At 44.1% G+C, this 21,169-nt stretch overlaps 1 protein-coding gene and 19 non-coding genes across 20 annotated transcripts in view; all 20 read right to left on the bottom strand.

The window, feature by feature from the left end:
- The window catches only part of LOC135462606 (uncharacterized), a 57,433-nt gene that overhangs the window by 13,597 nt on the left and 22,667 nt on the right, over positions 1 to 21,169 (bottom strand). The window contains exon 10 of the mRNA XM_064739830.1: positions 20,656 to 20,892. Coding sequence (XP_064595900.1) covers positions 20,656 to 20,892 — 237 coding nt within the window. The remainder of the gene's footprint in view (positions 1 to 20,655; positions 20,893 to 21,169) is intronic.
- Trnad-guc (transfer RNA aspartic acid (anticodon GUC)) lies at positions 1,785 to 1,856 on the bottom strand. The gene has a single exon. It is a non-coding gene; the product is annotated as a tRNA-Asp (tRNA).
- Trnad-guc (transfer RNA aspartic acid (anticodon GUC)) lies at positions 2,136 to 2,207 on the bottom strand. Its single transcript has one exon. It is a non-coding gene; the product is annotated as a tRNA-Asp (tRNA).
- Positions 2,487 to 2,558, bottom strand: Trnad-guc (transfer RNA aspartic acid (anticodon GUC)). Its single transcript has one exon. It is a non-coding gene; the product is annotated as a tRNA-Asp (tRNA).
- On the bottom strand, positions 2,837 to 2,908 carry Trnad-guc (transfer RNA aspartic acid (anticodon GUC)). Its single transcript has one exon. It is a non-coding gene; the product is annotated as a tRNA-Asp (tRNA).
- Positions 3,188 to 3,259, bottom strand: Trnad-guc (transfer RNA aspartic acid (anticodon GUC)). Its single transcript has one exon. It is a non-coding gene; the product is annotated as a tRNA-Asp (tRNA).
- Trnad-guc (transfer RNA aspartic acid (anticodon GUC)) lies at positions 3,890 to 3,961 on the bottom strand. Its single transcript has one exon. It is a non-coding gene; the product is annotated as a tRNA-Asp (tRNA).
- Trnad-guc (transfer RNA aspartic acid (anticodon GUC)) lies at positions 4,232 to 4,303 on the bottom strand. Its single transcript has one exon. It is a non-coding gene; the product is annotated as a tRNA-Asp (tRNA).
- Trnad-guc (transfer RNA aspartic acid (anticodon GUC)) lies at positions 4,583 to 4,654 on the bottom strand. Its single transcript has one exon. It is a non-coding gene; the product is annotated as a tRNA-Asp (tRNA).
- On the bottom strand, positions 5,638 to 5,709 carry Trnad-guc (transfer RNA aspartic acid (anticodon GUC)). Its single transcript has one exon. It is a non-coding gene; the product is annotated as a tRNA-Asp (tRNA).
- On the bottom strand, positions 6,341 to 6,412 carry Trnad-guc (transfer RNA aspartic acid (anticodon GUC)). The gene has a single exon. It is a non-coding gene; the product is annotated as a tRNA-Asp (tRNA).
- Positions 7,702 to 7,773, bottom strand: Trnad-guc (transfer RNA aspartic acid (anticodon GUC)). Its single transcript has one exon. It is a non-coding gene; the product is annotated as a tRNA-Asp (tRNA).
- On the bottom strand, positions 8,053 to 8,124 carry Trnad-guc (transfer RNA aspartic acid (anticodon GUC)). Its single transcript has one exon. It is a non-coding gene; the product is annotated as a tRNA-Asp (tRNA).
- Trnad-guc (transfer RNA aspartic acid (anticodon GUC)) lies at positions 9,106 to 9,177 on the bottom strand. Its single transcript has one exon. It is a non-coding gene; the product is annotated as a tRNA-Asp (tRNA).
- Positions 14,955 to 15,026, bottom strand: Trnad-guc (transfer RNA aspartic acid (anticodon GUC)). Its single transcript has one exon. It is a non-coding gene; the product is annotated as a tRNA-Asp (tRNA).
- Positions 15,306 to 15,377, bottom strand: Trnad-guc (transfer RNA aspartic acid (anticodon GUC)). Its single transcript has one exon. It is a non-coding gene; the product is annotated as a tRNA-Asp (tRNA).
- Trnad-guc (transfer RNA aspartic acid (anticodon GUC)) lies at positions 16,711 to 16,782 on the bottom strand. The gene has a single exon. It is a non-coding gene; the product is annotated as a tRNA-Asp (tRNA).
- Trnad-guc (transfer RNA aspartic acid (anticodon GUC)) lies at positions 17,063 to 17,134 on the bottom strand. The gene has a single exon. It is a non-coding gene; the product is annotated as a tRNA-Asp (tRNA).
- On the bottom strand, positions 17,414 to 17,485 carry Trnad-guc (transfer RNA aspartic acid (anticodon GUC)). Its single transcript has one exon. It is a non-coding gene; the product is annotated as a tRNA-Asp (tRNA).
- Trnad-guc (transfer RNA aspartic acid (anticodon GUC)) lies at positions 17,765 to 17,836 on the bottom strand. The gene has a single exon. It is a non-coding gene; the product is annotated as a tRNA-Asp (tRNA).

The raw sequence follows: 21,169 nt of genomic DNA, 5'->3' as shown, positions 1-21,169 counted from the left end.
GTACATCTAATGATGAAATAAACGATTTCCTCTTAGTTGGATTATCTGGTGAATGCACGCATATGAGGTTAAGGCTTGTGCCACTGATTTCGATCTTCACAGCCACATACCGACCGTAAGGGCACTTTGTTACCTTGCGGATTACACAATCCACCGAGTATCTAATCTCTAATATCTAATCTTCAATCCTATTAGTACCATGTGCCCAAATATAACCACTAGGAATATTTAACATTTTTTATCATAATTATTCTCAAAATGGGTCTCCTGTAAAAATATGATGTCTATTTCATTGTCAAAAATAAACTGCTTCACCTGAGACTGCTTAACAGAGTAAGCCATTGATGTTTAAACTACCAATTCTAACGCAATTTTGAGCAGACGTCATAAAATAATAGATAAACAGAAAATAGATGTACATACCCATGGTTACGGATTTGTAAACAACTATACTGTCAATAGATTTAATTTTTGCGGTTCTTCACCCTTGCACGACCGCAAGCCGCCATGGACTGCTTTCGTCGAAACTCCAGCAGGTGACATTTCAACTGAATCACAGTGAGACGTGTCCTGATCTGCACTTGGCGCCTTTAACTGCTCAGTCTTTTCTCTGTCGAATTTTACACGCTTTTGATCTATTTGTTTGTCTTCTTGGGAACCGTTGACTTGTACGCGCATATTTTCCGCACAGTCACTGGATCTTCCTCTAGATCGAGGTTTCCGCTGCCTTGACACCAGGGTCCAAACTTGCTTATCATCGTCCTGATGTATCGACATGTGTTCTAAACGAACTTTCGGTACCAACTTTCTCTTTTGGCTGAATATGTGACGTTTTGATGGCCTCTGCTCAACACTCGCGCACAGCACTCATCCACTCGGACAGATTTTCCCTGCGTACGTGGGTCAGTATGGGGAGAAACACCATCACAGTTCGTGCACCACATAGCCATGCACTCGAAGGCCCTTTGTCTGGCCTGGCCGCACTTACGGCACTCAAATACCTGTCCTGGACAGGTGAACATTACAACATCTCCCGCAAAGTTAATCAAGTTCAGTACATAGCTACGTAAATGGCACCTAAAACGATATATCCGAATGCCCGTACGGACATGTTTGCTGTCGTCATCCGAAAAGGTAGGTTTTGTCATGTCAAGACATAAATTATAGGGTCTTAAAGCGGCCGTAATAATGTCATCGCACATTTCGTCCGGTGCCCAATGAACAGTCAGATTTATAAAGCTAGAAGAAGCAGGGGTAATTTTCCAATCCGTCTCATCCAGAGTGAATTTATCCATTTTCAGGAGAGCACTGTGAGCTGCCTGTGATGATACCCTAACATAAAACATCTTTTTCAAGTAATTCTTTTGAAAACCAATTCACGCTTCACGTCATTAACATTACTCAGTGTGGAAATATAAACCTCCGGGACTGCAGCGGAGAAAGCCGCAGTGTCGGTGCAATGTAGCCTCGGACAATGTCCGTGCAGGCCGGCTAGCAGGGTTGAATGAAACTGGTTTCGACATCCTTAAATATCTCAGAGCCCGAGCCCCAAGAGCAAAAAATAATGTTACCGTTCTCCTCCTATCAGGTCTGTTGTCCGCACCACACTAAAATACACTCAGGGTATACAACGAAAAGTCCAGATGTCACAGATTTTCAAAGAGAGAAAAACAAAAAACCACTCTGTCCTAGCCCTCCTGGCTTCTAACACCACAATGCCTCAGCGGCATCTGGACAGATTGGCGATTTGAAACACCACGGAAGGAAAAAGTGATCTGTCCAATCTCCCCGGCGGGGAATCGAACCCCGGTCTCCCGCGTGACAGGCGGGGATACTCACCACTATACTACCGAGGATTGCGTGATCGATAGCCGGGATATTTGCAGGTAGGTTTTATCTCTAGCCAGTTTGTCGCTCTGTTTATAAAGTATTGATGATAAACTTGTCCTTTCTTTCGTCTACGACTTGGCTTTGCTACACACATGCAAAATGAAAGTAATTGTCGCTTTGACAAAAGATTCCATGTGTAAAATGTGTGGCTAGAGGATTTGGCAGGCACGTGTAGGACCCATTGGCGGCGACTGGACAGATTGGCGATTTGAAACACTACGACAGAAAAAAGTGATTTGTGCAATCTCCCCGGCGGGGAATCGAACCCCGGTCTCCCGCGTGACAGGCGGGGATACTCACCACTATACTACCGAGGATTGCGTGATCGACAGCCAGGATATTTGCAGGTAGGTTTTATCCCTAGCCAGTTTGTGGCTTTGTTAATGAAGTATTGATGATAAGGGTGTCCTTTATTTTGTCTACGGCTCGGCTATGCTACCCACATGCACAATGAAAGCAATTGTCACTGAGACGAAAGATTCCATGTGTAAAATGTGTGGCTAGAGGATTTGGCAGGCACGTGTAGGACCCATCAGCGGCGACTGGACAGATTGGCAATTTGAAACACTACGACAGGAAAAAGTGATTTGTGCAATCTCCCCGGCGGGGAATCGAACCCCGGTCTCCCGCGTGACAGGCGGGGATACTCACCACTATACTACCGAGGATTGCGTGATCGACGGCCGGGATATTTGCAGGTAGGTTTTATCTCTAGCCAGTTTGTGGCTTTGTTTATGAAGTATTGATGATAAACTTGTCCTTTTTTCGTCTACAGCTTTGCTTTGCTGCACAATAGCTCACTGAAAGTAATTGTCGCTGTGACAAAAGATTCCATGTATAAAATGTGTGGCTAGAGGATTTGGCAGGCACGTGTAGGACCCATTAGCGCCAAGTGGACAGATTGGCAATTTAAAACACTACGACAGGAAAAAATTATTTGTGCAATCTCCCCGGCGGGGAATCGAACCCCGGTCTCCCGCGTGACAGGCGGGGATACTCACCACTATACTACCGAGGATTGCGTGATCGACAGCCAGGATATTTGCAGGTAGGTTTTATCCCTAGCCAGTTTGTGGCTTTGTTTATGAAGTATTGATGATAAGGGTGTCCTTTATTTTGTCTACGGCTCGGTTATGCTACACACATGCACAATGAAAGCAATTGTCACTGAGACGAAAGATTCCACGAATAAAATGTGTGGCTATAGGATTTGGCAGACACGTATAGGACCCATCAGCGGCGACTGGACAGATTGGCGATTTGAAACACTACGACAGGAAAAAGTGATTTGTGCAATCTCCCCGGCGGGGAATCGAACCCCGGTCTCCCGCGTGACAGGCGGGGATACTCACCACTATACTACCGAGGATTGCGTGATCGATGGCCGGGATATTTGCAGGTAGGTTTTATCTCTAGCCAGTTTGTGGCTTTGTTTATGAAGTATTGATGATAAACTTGTCCTTTCTTTCGTCTACAACTTTGCTTTGCTGCACACTAGCTCACTGAAAGTAATTGTCGCTGTGACAAAAGATTCCATGTATAAAATGTGTGGCTAGAGGATTTGGCAGGCACGTGTAGGACCCATTAGCGCCAACTGGACAGATTGGCAATTTAAAACACTACGACAGGAAAAAATTATTTGTGCAATCTCCCCGGCTGGGAATCGAACCCCGGTCTCCCGCGTGACAGGCGGGGATACTCACCACTATACTACCGAGGATTGCGTGATCGACAGCCAGGATATTTGCAGGTAGGTTTTATCCCTAGCCAGTTTGTGGCTTTGTTTATGAATTATTGATGATAAGGGTGTCCTTTATTTTGTCTTCGGCTCGGTTATGCTACACACATGCACAATGAAAGCAATTGTCACTGAGACGAAAGATTCCACGAATAAAATGTGTGGCTATAGGATTTGGCAGACACGTATAGGACCCATCAGCGGCGACTGGACAGATTGGCGATTTGAAACACCACGGAAGGTAAAAGTGATCTGTGCAATCTCCCCGGCGGGGAATCGAACCCCGGTCTCCCGCGTGACAGGCGGGGATACTCACCACTATACTACCGAGGATTGCGTGATCGACAGCTGGGATATTTGCAGGTAGGTTTTATCTGTAGCCAGTTTGTGGCTTTGTGTATGAAGTATTGATGATAAGGGTGTCGTTTATTTTGTCTACGGCTCGGTTATGCTCCACACATGCACAATGAAAGCAATTGTCACTGAGACGAAAGATTCCACGAATAAAATGTGTGGCTATAGGATTTGGCAGACACGTATAGGACCCATCAGCGGCGACTGGACAGATTGGCGATTTGAAACACCACGGAAGGTAAAAGTGATCTCCCCGGCGGGGAATCGAACCCCGGTCTCCCGCGTGACAGGCGGGGATACTCACCACTATACTACCGAGGATTGCGTGATCGACAGCCAGGATATTTGCAGGTAGGTTTTATCCCTAGCCAGTTTGTGGCTTTGTTTATGAAGTATTGATGATAAGGGTGTCCTTTATTTTGTCTACGGCTCGGTTATGCTACACACATGCACAATGAAAGCAATTGTCACTGAGACGAAAGATTCCACGAATAAAATGTGTGGCTATAGGATTTGGCAGACACGTATAGGACCCATCAGCGGCGACTGCACAGATTGGCGATTTGAAACACCACGGAAGGAAAAAGTGATCTGTGCAATCTCCCCGGCGGGGAATCGAACCCCGGTCTCCCGCGTGACAGGCGGGGATACTCACCACTATACTACCGAGGATTGCGTGATCGACAGCCGGGATATTTGCAGGTAGGTTTTATCCCTAGCCAGTTTGTGGCTTTGTTTATGAAGTATTGATGATAAGGGTGTCCTTTATTTTGTCTACGGCTCGGTTATGCTACACACATGCACAATGAAAGCAATTGTCACTGAGTACGAAAGATTCCACGAATAAAATGTGTGGCTATAGGATTTGGCAGACACGTATAGGACCCATCAGCGGCGACTGGACAGATTGGCGATTTGAAACACCACGGAAGGTAAAAGTGATCTGTGCAATCTCCCCGGCGGGGAATCGAACCCCGGTCTCCCGCGTGACAGGCGGGGATACTCACCACTATACTAGCGAGGATTGCGTGATCGACAGCTGGGATATTTGCAGGTAGGTTTTATCTGTAGCCAGTTTGTGGCTTTGTGTATGAAGTATTGATGATAAACTTGTCCTTTCTTTCGTCTACAACTTTGCTTTGCTACACACATGCACAATGAAAGTAATTGTCGCTTTGACAAAAGATTCCATGTGTAAAATGTGTGGCTAGAGGATTTGGCAGGCACGTGTAGGACCCATCGGCGGCGACTGGACAGATTGGCGATTTGAAACACTACGACAGGAAAAAGTGATCTGTGCAATCTCCCAGGCGGGGAATCGAACCCCGGTCTCCCGCGTGACAGGCGGGGATACTCACCACTATACTACCGAGGATTGCGTGATCGACAGCCAGGATATTTGCAGGTAGGTTTTATCTCTAGCCAGTTTGTGGCTTTGTTTATGAATTATTGATGATAAGGGTGTCCTTTATTTTGTCTACGGCTCGGCTATGCTCCACACATGCACAATGAAAGCAATTGTCACTGAGACGAAAGATTCCACGAATAAAATGTGTGGCTATAGGATTTGGCAGACACGTATAGGACCCATCAGCGGCGACTGGACAGATTGGCGATTTGAAACACCACGGAAGGAAAAAAGCGATCTGTGCAATCTCCCCGGCGGGGAATCGAACCCCGGTCTCCCGCGTGACAGGCGGGGATACTCACCACTATACTACCGAGGATTGCGTGATCGACAGCCAGGATATTTGCAGGTAGGTTTTATCTGTAGCCAGTTTGTCGCTCTGTTTATGAAGTATTGATGATAAACTTGTCCTTTCTTTCATCTACGACTTGGCTTTGCTACACACATGCACAATGAAAGTAATTGTCGCTTTGACAAAAGATTCCATGTGTAAAATGCGTGGCTAGAGGATTTGGCAGGCACGTGTAGGAGCCATCGGCGGCGACTGGACAGATTGGCGATTTGAAACACCACGGAAGGAATAAGTGATTTGTGCAATCTCCCAGGCGGGGAATCGAACCCCGGTCTACCGCGTGACAGGCGGGGATACTCACCACTATACTACCGAGGATTGCGTGATCGACAACCGGGATATTTGCAGGTAGGTTTTATCTCTAGCCAGTTTGTGGCTTTGTTTATGAATTATTAATGATAAGGGTGTCCTTTATTTTGTCTACGGCTCGGTTATGCTACACACATGCACAATGAAAGCAATTGTCACTGAGACGAAAGATTCCACGAATAAAATGTGTGGCTATAGGATTTGGCAGACACGTATAGGACCCATCAGCGGCGACTGGACAGATTGGCGATTTGAAACACCACGGAAGGAAAAAAGCGATCTGTGCAATCTCCCCGGCGGGGAATCGAACCCCGGTCTCCCGCGTGACAGGCGGGGATACTCACCACTATACTACCGAGGATTGCGTGATCGACAGCCAGGATATTTGCAGGTAGGTTTTATCTGTAGCCAGTTTGTCGCTCTGTTTATGAAGTATTGATGATAAACTTGTCCTTTCTTTCATCTACGACTTGGCTTTGCTACACACATGCACAATGAAAGTAATTGTCGCTTTGACAAAAGATTCCATGTGTAAAATGCGTGGCTAGAGGATTTGGCAGGCACGTGTAGGAGCCATCGGCGGCGACTGGACAGATTGGCGATTTGAAACACCACGGAAGGAATAAGTGATTTGTGCAATCTCCCAGGCGGGGAATCGAACCCCGGTCTACCGCGTGACAGGCGGGGATACTCACCACTATACTACCGAGGATTGCGTGATCGACAACCGGGATATTTGCAGTTAGGTTTTATCTCTAGCCAGTTTGTGGCTTTGTTTATGAATTATTAATGATAAGGGTGTCCTTTATTTTGTCTACGGCTCGGTTATGCTACACACATGCACAATGAAAGCAATTGTCACTGAGACGAAAGATTCCACGAATAAAATGTGTGGCTATAGGATTTGGCAGACACGTATAGGACCCATCAGCGGCGACTGGACAGATTGGCGATTTGAAACACCACGGAAGGTAAAAAGTGATCTCCCCGGCGGGGAATCGAACCCCGGTCTCCCGCGTGACAGGCGGGGATACTCACCACTATACTACCGAGTATTGCGTGATCGACAGCCGGATATTTGCAGGTAGGTTTTATCCCTAGCCAGTTTGTGGCTTTGTTTATGAAGTATTGATGATAAGGGTGTCCTTTATTTTGTCTACGGCTCGGTTATGCTACACACATGCACAATGAAAGCAATTGTCACTGAGACGAAAGATTCCACGAATAAAATGTGTGGCTATAGGATTTGGCAGACACGTATAGGACCCATCAGCGGCGACTGGACAGATTGGCGATTTGAAACACCACGGAAGGAAAAAGTGATCTGTGCAATCTCCCCGGCGGGGATACTCACCACTATACTACCGAGGATTGCGTGATCGACAGCTGGGATATTTGTAGGTAGGTTTTATCTGTAGCCAGTTTGTGGCTTTGTTTATGAAGTATTGATGATAAACTTTTCCTTTCTTTCGTCTACAACTTTGCTTTGCTACACACATGCACAATGAAAGTAATTGTCGCTTTGACAAAAGATTCCATGTGTAAAATGTGTGGCTAGAGGATTTGGCAGGCACGTGTAGGACCCATCGGCGGCGACTGGACAGATTGGCGATTTGAAACACTACGACAGGAAAAAGTGATCTGTGCAATCTCCCCAGCGGGGAATCGAACCCCGGTCTCCCGCGTGACAGGCGGGGATACTCACCACTATACTACCGAGGATTGCGTGATCGACAGCCAGGATATTTGCAGGTAGGTTTTATCTCTAGCCAGTTTGTGGCTTTGTTTATGAAGTATTGATGATAAGGGTGTCCTTTATTTTGTCTACGGCTCGGTTATGCTACACACATGCACAATGAAAGCAATTGTCACTGAGACGAAAGATTCCACGAATAAAATGTGTGGCTATAGGATTTGGCAGACACGTATAGGACCCATCAGCGGCGACTGGACAGATTGGCGATTTGAAACACCACGGAAGGTAAAAGTGATCTGTGCAATCTCCCCGGCGGGGAATCGAACCCCGGTCTCCCGCGTGACAAGCGGGGATACTCACCACTATACTACCGAGGATTGCGTGATCGACAGCTGGGATATTTGCAGGTAGGTTTTATCTGTAGCCAGTTTGTGGCTTTGTGTATAAAGTATTGATGATAAACTTCTCCTTTCTTTCGTCTACAACTTTGCTTTGCTACACACATGCACAATGAAAGTAATTGTCGCTTTGACAAAAGATTCCATGTGTAAAATGTGTGGCTAGAGGATTTGGCAGGCACGTGTAGGACCCATCGGCGGCGACTGGACAGATTGGCGATTTGAAACACTACGACAGGAAAAAGTGATCTGTGCAATCTCTCCGGCGGGGAATCGAACCACGGTCTCCCGCGTGACAGGCGGGGATACTCACCACTATACTACCGAGGATTGCGTGATCGACAGCCAGGATATTTGCAGGTAGGTTTTATCTCTAGCCAGTTTGTGGCTTTGTTTATGAAGTATTGATGATAAGGGTGTCCTTTATTTTGTCTACGGCTCGGCTGTGCTCCACACATGCACAATGAAAGCAATTGTCACTGAGACGAAAGATTCCACGAATAAAATGTGTGGCTATAGGATTTGGCAGACACGTATAGGACCCATCAGCGGCGACTGGACAGATTGGCGATTTGAAACACCACGGAAGGAAAAAGCGATCTGTGCAATCTCCCCTGCGGGGAATCGAACCCCGGTCTCCCGCGTGACAGGCGGGGATACTCACCACTATACTACCGAGGATTGCGTGATCGACAGCCAGGATATTTGCAGGTAGGTTTCATCTCTAGCCAGTTTGTCGCTCTGTTTATGAAGTATTGATGATAAACTTGTCCTTTCTTTTATCTACGACTTGGCTTTGCTACACACATGCACAATGAAAGTAATTGTCGCTTTGACAAAAGATTCCATGTGTAAAATGTGTGGCTAGAGGATTTGGCAGGCACGTGTAGGACCCATCGGCGGCGACTGGACAGATTGGCGATTTGAAACACCACGGAAGGAAAAAGTGATTTGTGCAATCTCCCCGGCGGGGAATCGAACCCCGGTCTCCCGCGTGACAGGCGGGGATACTCACCACTATACTACCGAGGATTGCGTGATCGACAACCGGGATATTTGCAGTTAGGTTTTATCTCTAGCCAGTTTGTGGATTTGTTTATGAATTATTGATGATAAGGGTGTCCTTTATTTTGTCTACGGCTCGGTTATGCTACACACATGCACAATGAAAGCAATTGTCACTGAGACGAAAGATTCCACGAATAAAATGTGTGGCTATAGGATTTGGCAGACACGTATAGGACCCATCAGCGGCGACTGGACAGATTGGCGATTTGAAACACCACGGAAGGAAAAAGTGATCTGTGCAATCTCCCCGGCGGGGAATCGAATCCCGGTCTCCCGCGTGACAGGCGGGGATACTCACACTATACTACCGAGGATTGCGTGATCGACAGCCAGGATATTTGCAGGTAGGTTTTATCTGTAGCCAGTTTGTGGATTTGTTTATGAAGTATTGATGATAAAGTTTTCCTTTCTTTCGTCTACAACTTTGCTTTGCTACAACTGTAAAATGTGTGGCTAGAGGATTTGGCAGGCACGTGTATTTTTTTTTTTTTGAAAATTGTTGAATTTATTCCCAGATTGTCATCAAATACACAAGATTTCACAATACCCGGCTATCACAAACTTTTGAAATCACAAGGCAGTCTTAATTAAAATAAAATATCACAGAAAAGATGACTGCTTTGTGAATAGAACAATTGCACATTAGCTGCTCATTTCAATAAATACACTAATTTATCATTCCGTAATGTACAGAAGACTTTGTTTATACACCAGATTTTCTCGAAAGATGGCCTGTCTAGTCGAAAAAAGTCAACATGAATACGGGTTTTAATTATTCCTTTGGCGGCCTTAACAATAGCAACAGAATCCCTGTTTCTTTTCTGAAATATTATGTCGTTGCGTGCACACCAAATACTAAACTGAAGAACACATATGACATACACCATCACAGCTCTAACTTCCTGGTTAAAGGTGGAATTGAATACCTTGTAAATTAATGTTTCCGAGTCCATATTTGGTAGGTAGTTCGCAAACAAAACAAATATCCGGTTAAAGTCATTAAACACATCCTGAACGATTTTACATTGTACAAACAGATGTTGCCAAGTTTCAGACAGGGAGCAAAAAACACACAAGTCATCGGTGGCTACATTTCTCCTAAGAAGTTTTTCCTTAACGGGCAAAATGTCATGAACCAACTTGTAACTGAAGTTGACCAAGTTGTGATCTAAGAATTGATGAAAAACAGTTTTCCATATTCTAACCCAGTCCAAATGCGGCATAGACACCATTGCTCTTGGACAATGTACTATTTTTGTTACAAAATATTCATAAATATACCTGCTTGAACACAATGTTACAGGTTGCTGTACACCTGTGGTAAATTCTCTCCAGGCGCTCAAGGCCAGTCTATAAAACGGTGGAATGTTTTCAGAATGTGGGACATTGGAACGACAGAATTCACGACAAACATGTCTTAGGGGTAAACCCAACCAATAGATGGCAAAGTATTTCCATTCCGCTGTTGTTCCATGAATTAATTTTAAAACATGCCGAGTAACAAGTGCTTTTATTTTACAATCTATATTATGTACGTTTAGACCTCCATTCCCTATTTTATTATGTACGACAACTCTCTTCAAACTTTCGGGCTTGTTATCCCACAAAAATCTGAACACAGTTTGGGAACATTGATTGACACATTTAGGTGGCAACAGAGTACACTGTGCAGAAAACCATAAAACAGCTAAAGCAACTGTATTAATTAAGACAGACCTCCCCCGTAGGGTCAAATATCTTCCATTCCATGCTGATACATGTTTCTTTACCTTACTTAAAACACGCTCAGAATTGAGTTCTGTTTGATCTGGTCCAAAAAATACCCCACAAATCTTTGAATTTGTAGTGATGTTAAGCCCACCACTGTGCACGTTAGTTTCGTCCCAGCTACCAATGGGAAGAACCGTGCTTTTCAACAAGTTGAGTTTTGCTCCTGAGGCTTTTCCATAACTTTCTGCTAGTTTAATTACATGCGGAACAGAACTCTCTTCAGATAAAATTGCAGTCGTATCATCTGCAAATGCCGACACTCTTGTTTCCTTATTTGTGCCGGGTAACCGTACACCATTAATTTCGACATTGTTTCTAATGGCCGCTATAAAGGGCTCTAAGGACAACACATACAATAATGGTGACAAAGAACAACCCTGTCGGACACCTCGACTCAGTTTAAATTCTTCTGTTATGTGCCCGTTCACAATAACACTACTTGTAATGTCAGTATATAATAATTGCACCCACTTACAAAAGTCGGGTCCGAAGTTAAATTTCTCTAAACATTTGAACAAAAATGACCAGTCTACTCTGTCAAAGGCTTTCTCCTGGTCTAAGTTAAGAAAGCATCCTTTTAAATCTTTTTGTTCAACATAATCATATGTATTTCGTAATAAGTGAAGGTTGTCAAAAATACTTCGGCCTGGTATTCCGCATGTCTGATTCTGAAGTACAATTGTATCGATCACATTTTTTAACCGATTGCACAAAGCTTTAGAAACAATCTTATAATCTACATTTAGTAAGCTAATTGGCCTCCAGTTTTTTATGCTTTCGGCATTGTCGGGGACCTTACATAATAGTGTGATTAACCCAGAACGCTGTGAATTACTTAATCTACCCAAGTTAAAACAGTAATTAACTACATCCGTAAACACACCCGAAAACAGTGGCCAAAATTGTACATAAAACTCTGCTGGCAAACCGTCGCATCCTGGGGAACGGTTTTTAGACATATTTTTTACTGCAAAAAACAACTCCTGTTCAGTCAAAAGGCCTTCGCAGGCAGTTTTACAATCGTCATTTAACATCGGAAGCGATGACAAGAACTCATCTTGAATGGAGGAGTCAGTATCTTGTTCAGTATACAATTTCATATAATACGACCTTATACACTTAGCAATGCCTTCCTGAGATTCATGGGATATTGAAGAATCACTATGACAAGTAATACTTTTGATCATCTTCTTTCTGCCCCTACCAACTTCTCGTCTAATGAAATATTTGGTTGGTTTTTCTCCCTGATCAAAATGAACAGCTTTAGCACGGATAACCGCTCCCGCATGATTCGACTTATAAAGGGCATTTAGAGTCTTTTTCACATTGTCAATACGCTCACAGTTAATGATTGGACTAGATTTCAACGCATTTAATTCTTGTTCAAGTACCAACAAATCACGTTTTTTGTTCATAGATTTTTCCTTACAGTAACTACGAATCCTATCTTTACATTCCCCTTTAAATGTCTCCCATCTGTCTATTAGATCTGCATGACCAGTTGTACAGACAGAGAAAATATCATGGAAGACGGATTTAATATCATCAACAAGCTCCGTGTCATTTAACACAGACGTATTACACTTCCAGTAGAACGGCCCCCATGAAATGACATCTTCAAAAGAGATATCAAAAAACAAACACGAATGATCAGAAAAAGACACATGTACAGCATCACACTGGGTTACATACTTAAACACAGCGTTAGGGATATAAAATCTATCCAATCTACTGGCACACTGGCGCCTAGACCACGTGTAACAATTCTTATCCGGATGCAGTTTCCTAAAAATATCACAAATACCAAAATCTCTTTTCAAATTATTAATTTCGTCCACTCCATCATTCCTTACATTAGTGGCACAGCCAGCTCTATCTAATTCAATGCTCTCAACACAATTAAAATCCCCACCATAATAACCAACTCACTGCCCTGCATCACATTATCTAGATTAGAAATAAACTCTTTTCTTTCCTTTGGATTATTAGGGGCATATACACAAACAAGGTTTAAAGCAGTGTTGTTGAGCTCAACCCTAAGGCTTATGTAGCGACCGTTAGGGCACCTCTGTATTTTCCGTATAAAGCAGTCTACCGTATACCTAATAATTATTCCCACCCCACAACTTCGATTTGACCCATACGCCCACCTTGCATCGCCCGGGATTTGCAAATATTTAGTGTCATTATAGTTTTCGAAGTGTGTTTCCTGTAAGAATAGTACATCAATTCCTTTATCGAAAACAAATTGCTTGACATGTTCTTGTTTAGACGGATCCCGTAAACCATTAATGTTTAAAGTCCCAAAACGAATATTATTTAAGCTCATTATACAAATAAGTAAAGGTAGAGCGTACATACCCATTGTGGTCAAATAAGAGAGCCCTAATTACGCTACAAATCATTTGTCTCTTTTCATTCGCTGCCTCGCACGAGAAGCAAGCGATTTTCTTTTCCTGTATTCCAGAAGCATGGTGTCCCCCTCCTGAGATGGGTCGGCGTCATACAGTCTGACGACTGATCGGCATCAACACCATCATAATCAGTAGGATGGGAACTGGGCGGGATAGATGACGCTGCCTCTTCGGCTGTACTGCCATTGTCCAACTTAGCTCGCTTTTCCTCGACTGGGACTGGTGAACGCACGTCGGGAGCGTGCACGTCAGCCACGACCACATTCTTCACCCTTGGGACAGCTGATGACGTTTCATTATCACCAACATCCACTTCTTCGGTGTTCTTAGTATTCTCCCGGACGTCCATCTCCTTATCAGACTCGCTGTCGTCGCTGACGTCTTCATCGGCGCTGTCGTCACCATTCCCGTCGATTTCGTCTTCGTTCTCCTCGCTGTCTTGAACCAGTTCCATAGCAGGTGCGTTGAATGGGTCATCATCGTCGCTGACGTCAACATCAATGTCATCTTGTTTTACGGCGTCTTCCTTATTATACCGGCGCATAGTCGGTAGGTTTCCCTTAACTCGCGCCGCGTACGACATTGCTCTCGCACAACAGTCACTGACCGTATGAAGCCCTGAGTCACACATTCGGCATGGATTTGTACAGTCCTTCTCTGTATGAGGATTCTCATGGGGGGAGAAACCGTCGCAGTTAGAACACCACAGTGCTCTACACTCTGCCGCCTTGTGTGATTTTTGGCCACACTTCCGACATTCATAAGTTTGCCCGGGGTAGGTAAACATAACAATGTCACCACCGAAATTAATAAAATTTGGTACATAACGAACTTTGTGACACCTAAATCTGTAAATCCGAATACCTGTCCGAACATGTGAGAGCTCCGGGTCTGAAAATCTGGGTTTCGTCACACCCAGGCATTCACCATAGGGTTTCAAAGCTGCCTCGATAGTGTCATCTGACATTTCATCCGGTGCCCAGTGGGCCGTCAGATTCAGGTAAACTGACGACGCGGGCATAATGGACCACGTCGTTCCATTTATAACAACATTGGATTTACTCACTAGGGCATTATGCCCAGCCACTGTAGACACGCGGAGATAGAAGTGTTTCTTTAAATAATTCTTCTGAAAACTTATTAGCTCTGTCTTGATATTTAACACACTTGACAGAAAAGGAATAAAGTCCCTCTGGACAGCCGTAGAAAACGCCGGGCTGCTTCGTGTAGAGATTGACACAGACAAAGTTCTGCTTGGCCTGTTTACAGGCGAAAACGACACGGGCTTGGACATACCAGATCCAACGGGGCACACGCCCTTCACCAAACAGTAACCACTGGCCAAACTCAAGCTCTGTGGGCTCCCAGATCACCAAAAAATCAGTCTCAAAAACAAGCGTTGTTGTTGCACAAATGTGTAAACAGCAGAGAATAACCGACACGTCCGTTCACTTCGGCGTCTAGCACACTCTCCCCGACACGTGTAGGACCCATCGGCGGCGACTGGACAGATTGGCGATTTGAAACACTACGACAGGAAAAAGTGATCTGTGCAATCTCCCCGGCGGGGAATCGAACCCCGGTCTCCCGCGTGACAGGCGGGGATACTCACCACTATACTACCGAGGATTGCGTGATCGACAGCCAGGATATTTGCAGGTAGGTTTTATCCCTAGCCAGTTTGTGGCTTTGTTTATGAAGTATTGATGATAAGGGTGTCCTTTATTTTGTCTACGGCTCGGTTATGCTACACACATTCACAATGAAAGCAATTGTCACTGAGACGAAAGATTCCACGAATAAAATGTGTGGCTATAGGATTTGGCAGACACGTATAGGACCCATCAGCGGCGACTGGACAGATTGGCGATTTGAAACACCACGGAAGGTAAAAGTGATCTGTGCAATCTCCCCGGCGGGGAATCGAACCCCGGTCTCCCGCGTGACAGGCGGGGATACTCACCACTATACTACCGAGGATTGCGTGATCGACAGCCGAGATATTTGCAGGTAGGTTTTATCTCTAGCCAGTTTGTGGCTTTGTTTATGAAGTATTGATGATAAACTTGTCCTTTCTTTCGTCTACAACTTTGCTTTGCTGCACACTAGCGCAGTGAAAGTAATTGTCGCTGTGACAAAAAGATTCCATGTATAAAATGTGTGGCTAGAGGATTTGGCAGACACGTATAGGACCCATCAGCGGCGACTGGACAGATTGGCGATTTGAAACACCACGGAAGGTAAAAGTGATCTGTGCAATCTCCCCTGCGGGGAATCGAACCCCGGTCTCCCGCGTGACAGGCGGGGATACTCATCACTATACTACCGAGGATTGCGTGATCGACAGCCAGGATATTTGCAGGTAGGTTTTATCCCTAGCCAGTTTGTGGCTTTGTTTATGAAGTATTGATGATAAGGGTGTCCTTTATTTTGTCTACGGCTCGGTTATGCTACACACATGCACAATGAAAGCAATTGTCACTGAGACGAAAGAGTCCACGAATAAAATGTGTGGCTATAGGATTTGGCAGACACGTATAGGACCCATCAGCGGCGACTGGACAGATTGGCGATTTGAAACACCACGGAAGGTAAAAGTGATCTGTGCAATCTCCCCGGCGGGGAATCTAACCCCAGTCTCCCGCGTGACAGGCGGGGATACTCACCACTATACTACCGAGGATTGCGTAATCGACAGCCGGGATATTTGCAGGTAGGTTTTATCTCTAGCCAGTTTGTGGCTTTGTTTATGAAGTATTGATGATAAACTTGTCCTTTCTTTCGTCTACAACTTTGCTTTGCTGCACACTAGCGCAGTGAAAGTAATTGTCGCTGTGACAAAAGATTCCATGTATAAAATGTGTGGCTAGAGGATTTGGCAGGCACGTGTAGGACCCATTAGCGCCAACTGGACAGATTGGCGATTTAAAACACTACGACAGGAAAAAATTATTTGTGCAATCTCCCGGGCGGGGAATCGAACCCCGGTCTCCCGCGTGACAGGCGGGGATACTCACCACTATACTACCGAGGATTGCGTGATCGACAGCCAGGATATTTGCAGGTAGGTTTTATCCCTAGCCAGTTTGTGGCTTTGTTTATGAAGTATTGATGATAAGGGTGTCCTTTATTTTGTCTACGGCTCGGCTATGCTACACACATGCACAATGAAAGCAATTGTCACTGAGACGAAAGATTCCATGTGTAAAATGTGTGGCTATAGGATTTGGCAGGCACGTGTAGGACCCCTCAGCGGCGACTGGACAGATTGGCGATTTGAAACACTACGACAGGAAAAAGTGATTTGTGCAATCTCCCCGGCGGGGAATCGAACCCCGGTCTCCCGCGTGACAGGCGGGGATACTAACCACTATACTACCGAGGATTGCGTGATCGACAGCCGGGATATTTGCAGTTAGGTTTTATCTCTAGCCAGTTTGTGGCTTTGTTTATGAAGTATTGATGATAAGGGTGTCCTTTATTTTGTCTACGGCTCGGTTATGCTACACACATGCACAATGAAAGCAATTGTCACTGAGACGAAAGATTCCACGAATAAAATGTGTGGCTATAGGATTTGGCAGACACGTATAGGACCCATCAGCGGCGACTGGACAGATTGGCGATTTGAAACACCAAGAAAGGAAAAAAGTAATCTGTGCAATCTCCCCGGCGGGGAATCGAACCCCGGTCTCCCGCGTGACAGGCGGGGATACTCACCACTATACTACCGAGGATTGCGTGATCGACAGCCAGGATATTTGCAGGTAGGTTTTATCTCTAGCCAGTTTGTGGCTTTGTTCATGAAGTATTGATGATAAACTTGTCCTTTCTTTCGTCTACGGCTCGGCTTTGCTACACACATGCACAATGAAAGTAATTGTCGCTTTGACAAAAGATCCCATGTGTAAAATGTGTGGCTAGACGATTTGGCAGGCACGTGTAGGACCCATCGGCGGCGACTGGACAGATTGGCGATTTGAAACACTACGACAGGAAAAAGTGATCTGTGCAATCTCCCCGGCGGGGAATCGAACCCCGGTCTCCCGCGTGACAGGCGGGGATACTCACCACTATACTACCGAGGATTGCGTGATCGACAGCCAGGATATTTGCAGGTAGGTTTTATCCCTAGCCAGTTTGTGGCTTTGTTTATGAAGTATTGATGATAAGGGTGTCCTTTATTTTGTCTACGGCTCGGTTATGCTACACACATGCACAATGAAAGCAATTGTCACTGAGACGAAAGATTCCACGAGTAAAATGTGTGGCTATAGGATTTGGCAGACACGTATAGGACCCATCAGCGGCGACTGGACAGATTGGCGATTTGAAACACCACGGAAGGAAAAAGTGATCTGTGCAATCTCCCCGGCGGGGAATCGAACCCCGGTCTCCCGCGTGACAGGCGGGGATACTCACCACTATACTACCGAGGATTGCGTGATCGACAGCTGGGATATTTGCAGGTAGGTTTTATCTCTAGCCAGTTTGTGGCTCTGTTTATGAAGTATTGATGATAACTGGTCCTTTATTTCGTCTACGACTAGGCATTGCTACACACATGCGCAGTGAAGATTTGCAGGTATCTTCATTGTTAATGTGTTCTTAATATTTAGAACGGAAGAATTTTAGACATGAGAAAAGAATAATTTAAACCACATAGGGAGACGATGCTGAATCAGAGGCCGTTGTAAGGCCCGGATATCATGGCTGTGTTTTATTTTTGTATTCAGCTATACCTAGGACCACGTGCACAAGGGAAAACAGACTTTAGTATACTCTCTCCACGCCAGACTTACCGGCGGTTGCGGGGACCTACGGCTCCAATTCTATGACTAAGGAGAGAAACTTAAGTACTAAATCCCTTGTTACTTCTACAATATTTTCACCTCCATATCGAAGTCGTTTTGACTTGTCCTTCCCCTACCCCTACCCCTCCCCCCCTCCCCTCCACCTCCTAAAAAAATGTTTGGCTCAACCAGTCGCTGAGACGAAAGGCTCCATGATTCCATTAGATAAGCTTATCTAAAAGTCTGAGAAGCTTTTTCAGGGGCAAGGCACTGGACGTCATATTTTTGGCTCCGGCTACCCCGAGACTCTGACAGTGTAAAGCATGTACATGTTTTTTATGCACTTTCATGCTAGGCCACCTTACATACTCAATACTAAGAAATGAAAACCAAGCGCTTCATATCTCCTTTAATCACCTCATTTACAGCCACACCTGGAATTGCAGGTTACATCACTAATGATGCTACCTTATCCTTTCAAGACGAAGCCTTGAAAATTGACACAGGTTAGATTTGAACTCCTCTTGTTAACAGCGAGAAACATCAAGCCCATCACTCTGCAGAATTATCAAACACAACAAGATAGCTGAGGTGATTGTAAACATTAATGTGTAAAAGAAACACAAGGACTCTGGAAGTAATACATGCATATCAATAATTATATTTCATTTCAGTATATTTTAAAAATCTAAACTTATTAACAAGTTCCAAATCTGACATAACATAAAAGGGGATCTTCTAAAAGCAATTTCCTGGTCAAAATAACTTAGTAATATCATTCACCAAGCTCAGGATTAAGAAATTCTGAACAACGTACATAATATTATGTACTGTATGAAAACTTAACTTATCATGTTACAGCTGGAAGCTAGCAGAGAAAGAACTTTTAAAATGACGAAATTCTCTATCTACACATAAAATCACATCAGTAATTCTATTTCATAATAATGCTCTGATAAAAATATGAATGAGTTGACTAAGATGATAAAACTGCCATGCATAAAGTAATCCATGAAAAATACAAGCTGTACCTAAAATATGCTGGGGCAATTCTGAAATAAGCGAGAGGGGTGAAGTGCCGCACTGTTCTCACATACACAGTTAAACAATGCTTTATACTGACGTTTCAGATTTCTCTGAGGTTACCCTTGGCCAAATTTTGTCATGGATAACATGGTATCAATGGTATCACAGCATTCTTCATTTGAAAATCTGAAATCCCTGCAGTTACCTGCCCTTGTCAGAAATGCAGAAGATGGCATTACAGCAGGTCACTTGGAGTAGCCAAAGAAATAAAAAATCAATGCTTACAGATGAAAAGGTAAGGAATATGTGTCTGAAAACTTTAATATTGCCGTGAAAATGTACGACAGGTAATTTTAGTCTCAAACGTCTTGAAAAAAAAAAAACATCAACTGCATAACACGTGTTTTTAAAATGGAGCAGGTTCAATTTGATGTTGTTCTGGAGCTATCTGTGGCTTTATATAATTTTGCCGAAATTAACATCGAAGCAAACTTGGACTGATGCAGGAATGGTTATAAAATCATTTGTAACTAAGTGGGATTTTTATTAATCACTAGTCAACCTGAAACCAATTTCCACTGTTGCTTTGGGAAGGGAGGTTGGTCAAGTCAATCCATCTGGAGATGGTTAGTGTAACTCACTCTCAGCCTAGTTTTCTGCACCCATAAACCCAGCCCATGTCAAATAACCTCGTGCATCGCTAACAAAAAACAAAGAAAATCTATTTTCCGATCTGGCTCATCTATAATACAGCTTCTGTTCGCAGCAGAGTGGGATTGACAGAATAACTTTCTGACTGGATCTGGTTTATGGTGAGCAGACTAACGCATTACAATAATATCATTTTGGAAACATCTCAGAACAAGGGCAAATTACCAGTGCTGCCATGATGAACTTTCACCAAACTTCAAACATTGATCTGTCAACTTTTCAGTTTTCCTACAAATGACATCACCTTATCAAACCACTAAGCTGTCAGCGAAGAAACGAAAAAAAAAAACAGTTCCACAATTCTTTGAGAAAACATATAGAACATGAGTCTGTTCAGGTGTGATGATGAACATACTATAACAGAGTTTGTTCAGGTCTGATACTGAAACACACTGTAACGGTATCTGTTTAGGTCTGATGTTCATCATGTTGTAACGGTGTCTGTTCAGGTGTGATGATGAACATACTATAACAGAGTTTGTTCAGGTCTGATACTGAAACACACTGTAACGGTATCTGTTTAGGTCTGATGCTCATCATGTTGTAACGGTGTCTGTTCAGGTCTGATGTTCATCATGCTGTAACAGAATCTGTTCACATCAGACAATGATCTTGCTGTAACCGCGTCTGTTCACATCTGTGTACAGAGACATCACACTGCTGTAATAAGTTAACTAATGCAACAGGCCGACATCTTGTCATGAAAATGATGAATTATCTCCCCTCACTTCAGGAAAAACACATCTTCCAGCACTTTGCTTTCTTCAAGTTCAGCAAGACTTTCATCGTCGTCAGAGACCTCTCTGCGTGTCATCATGTAGCTGCTGTTTTTCAATACATAGTTGTCTCCCTTGGAATTCAAGCTGCTGTTGCGATGTGCAGAACTGTTTGAGGCCAGTGAAGTGTTGGCCTCTGATTCCAGCTTCTCCAACATTTCCAGCACAGACAATCCTTTTCTGTCACCACTTAAAAAAAAGAAAAAAAAGACATAATAAAAGAAATAATAAGAAAACTGTAAACTTGACTTTTTTTCTTTCCCATGATAGAATGAATAATTGAATGCTTGGGGATTTTTTGGGTCATTACGCTGCGCTAGCGCGCTCACGTACTGAGCAATGAATTGTAATACATTGATGACATATTATATTACAACTTTTTCCACTTGATTAAAATTGTCTCCCAACATCTTAAATACTAAGACGTCTTCGTCAAACGCTGGTAAAAACTGAGCATACCGCATGG

This window comes from Liolophura sinensis, chromosome 2 (assembly GCF_032854445.1).
Source record: "Liolophura sinensis isolate JHLJ2023 chromosome 2, CUHK_Ljap_v2, whole genome shotgun sequence".
NCBI lineage: Eukaryota > Metazoa > Mollusca > Polyplacophora > Chitonida > Chitonidae > Liolophura > Liolophura sinensis.
The sequence above is the reverse complement of the archived record's forward strand: the minus strand, read 5'-3'. Positions and strand labels throughout refer to the sequence as shown.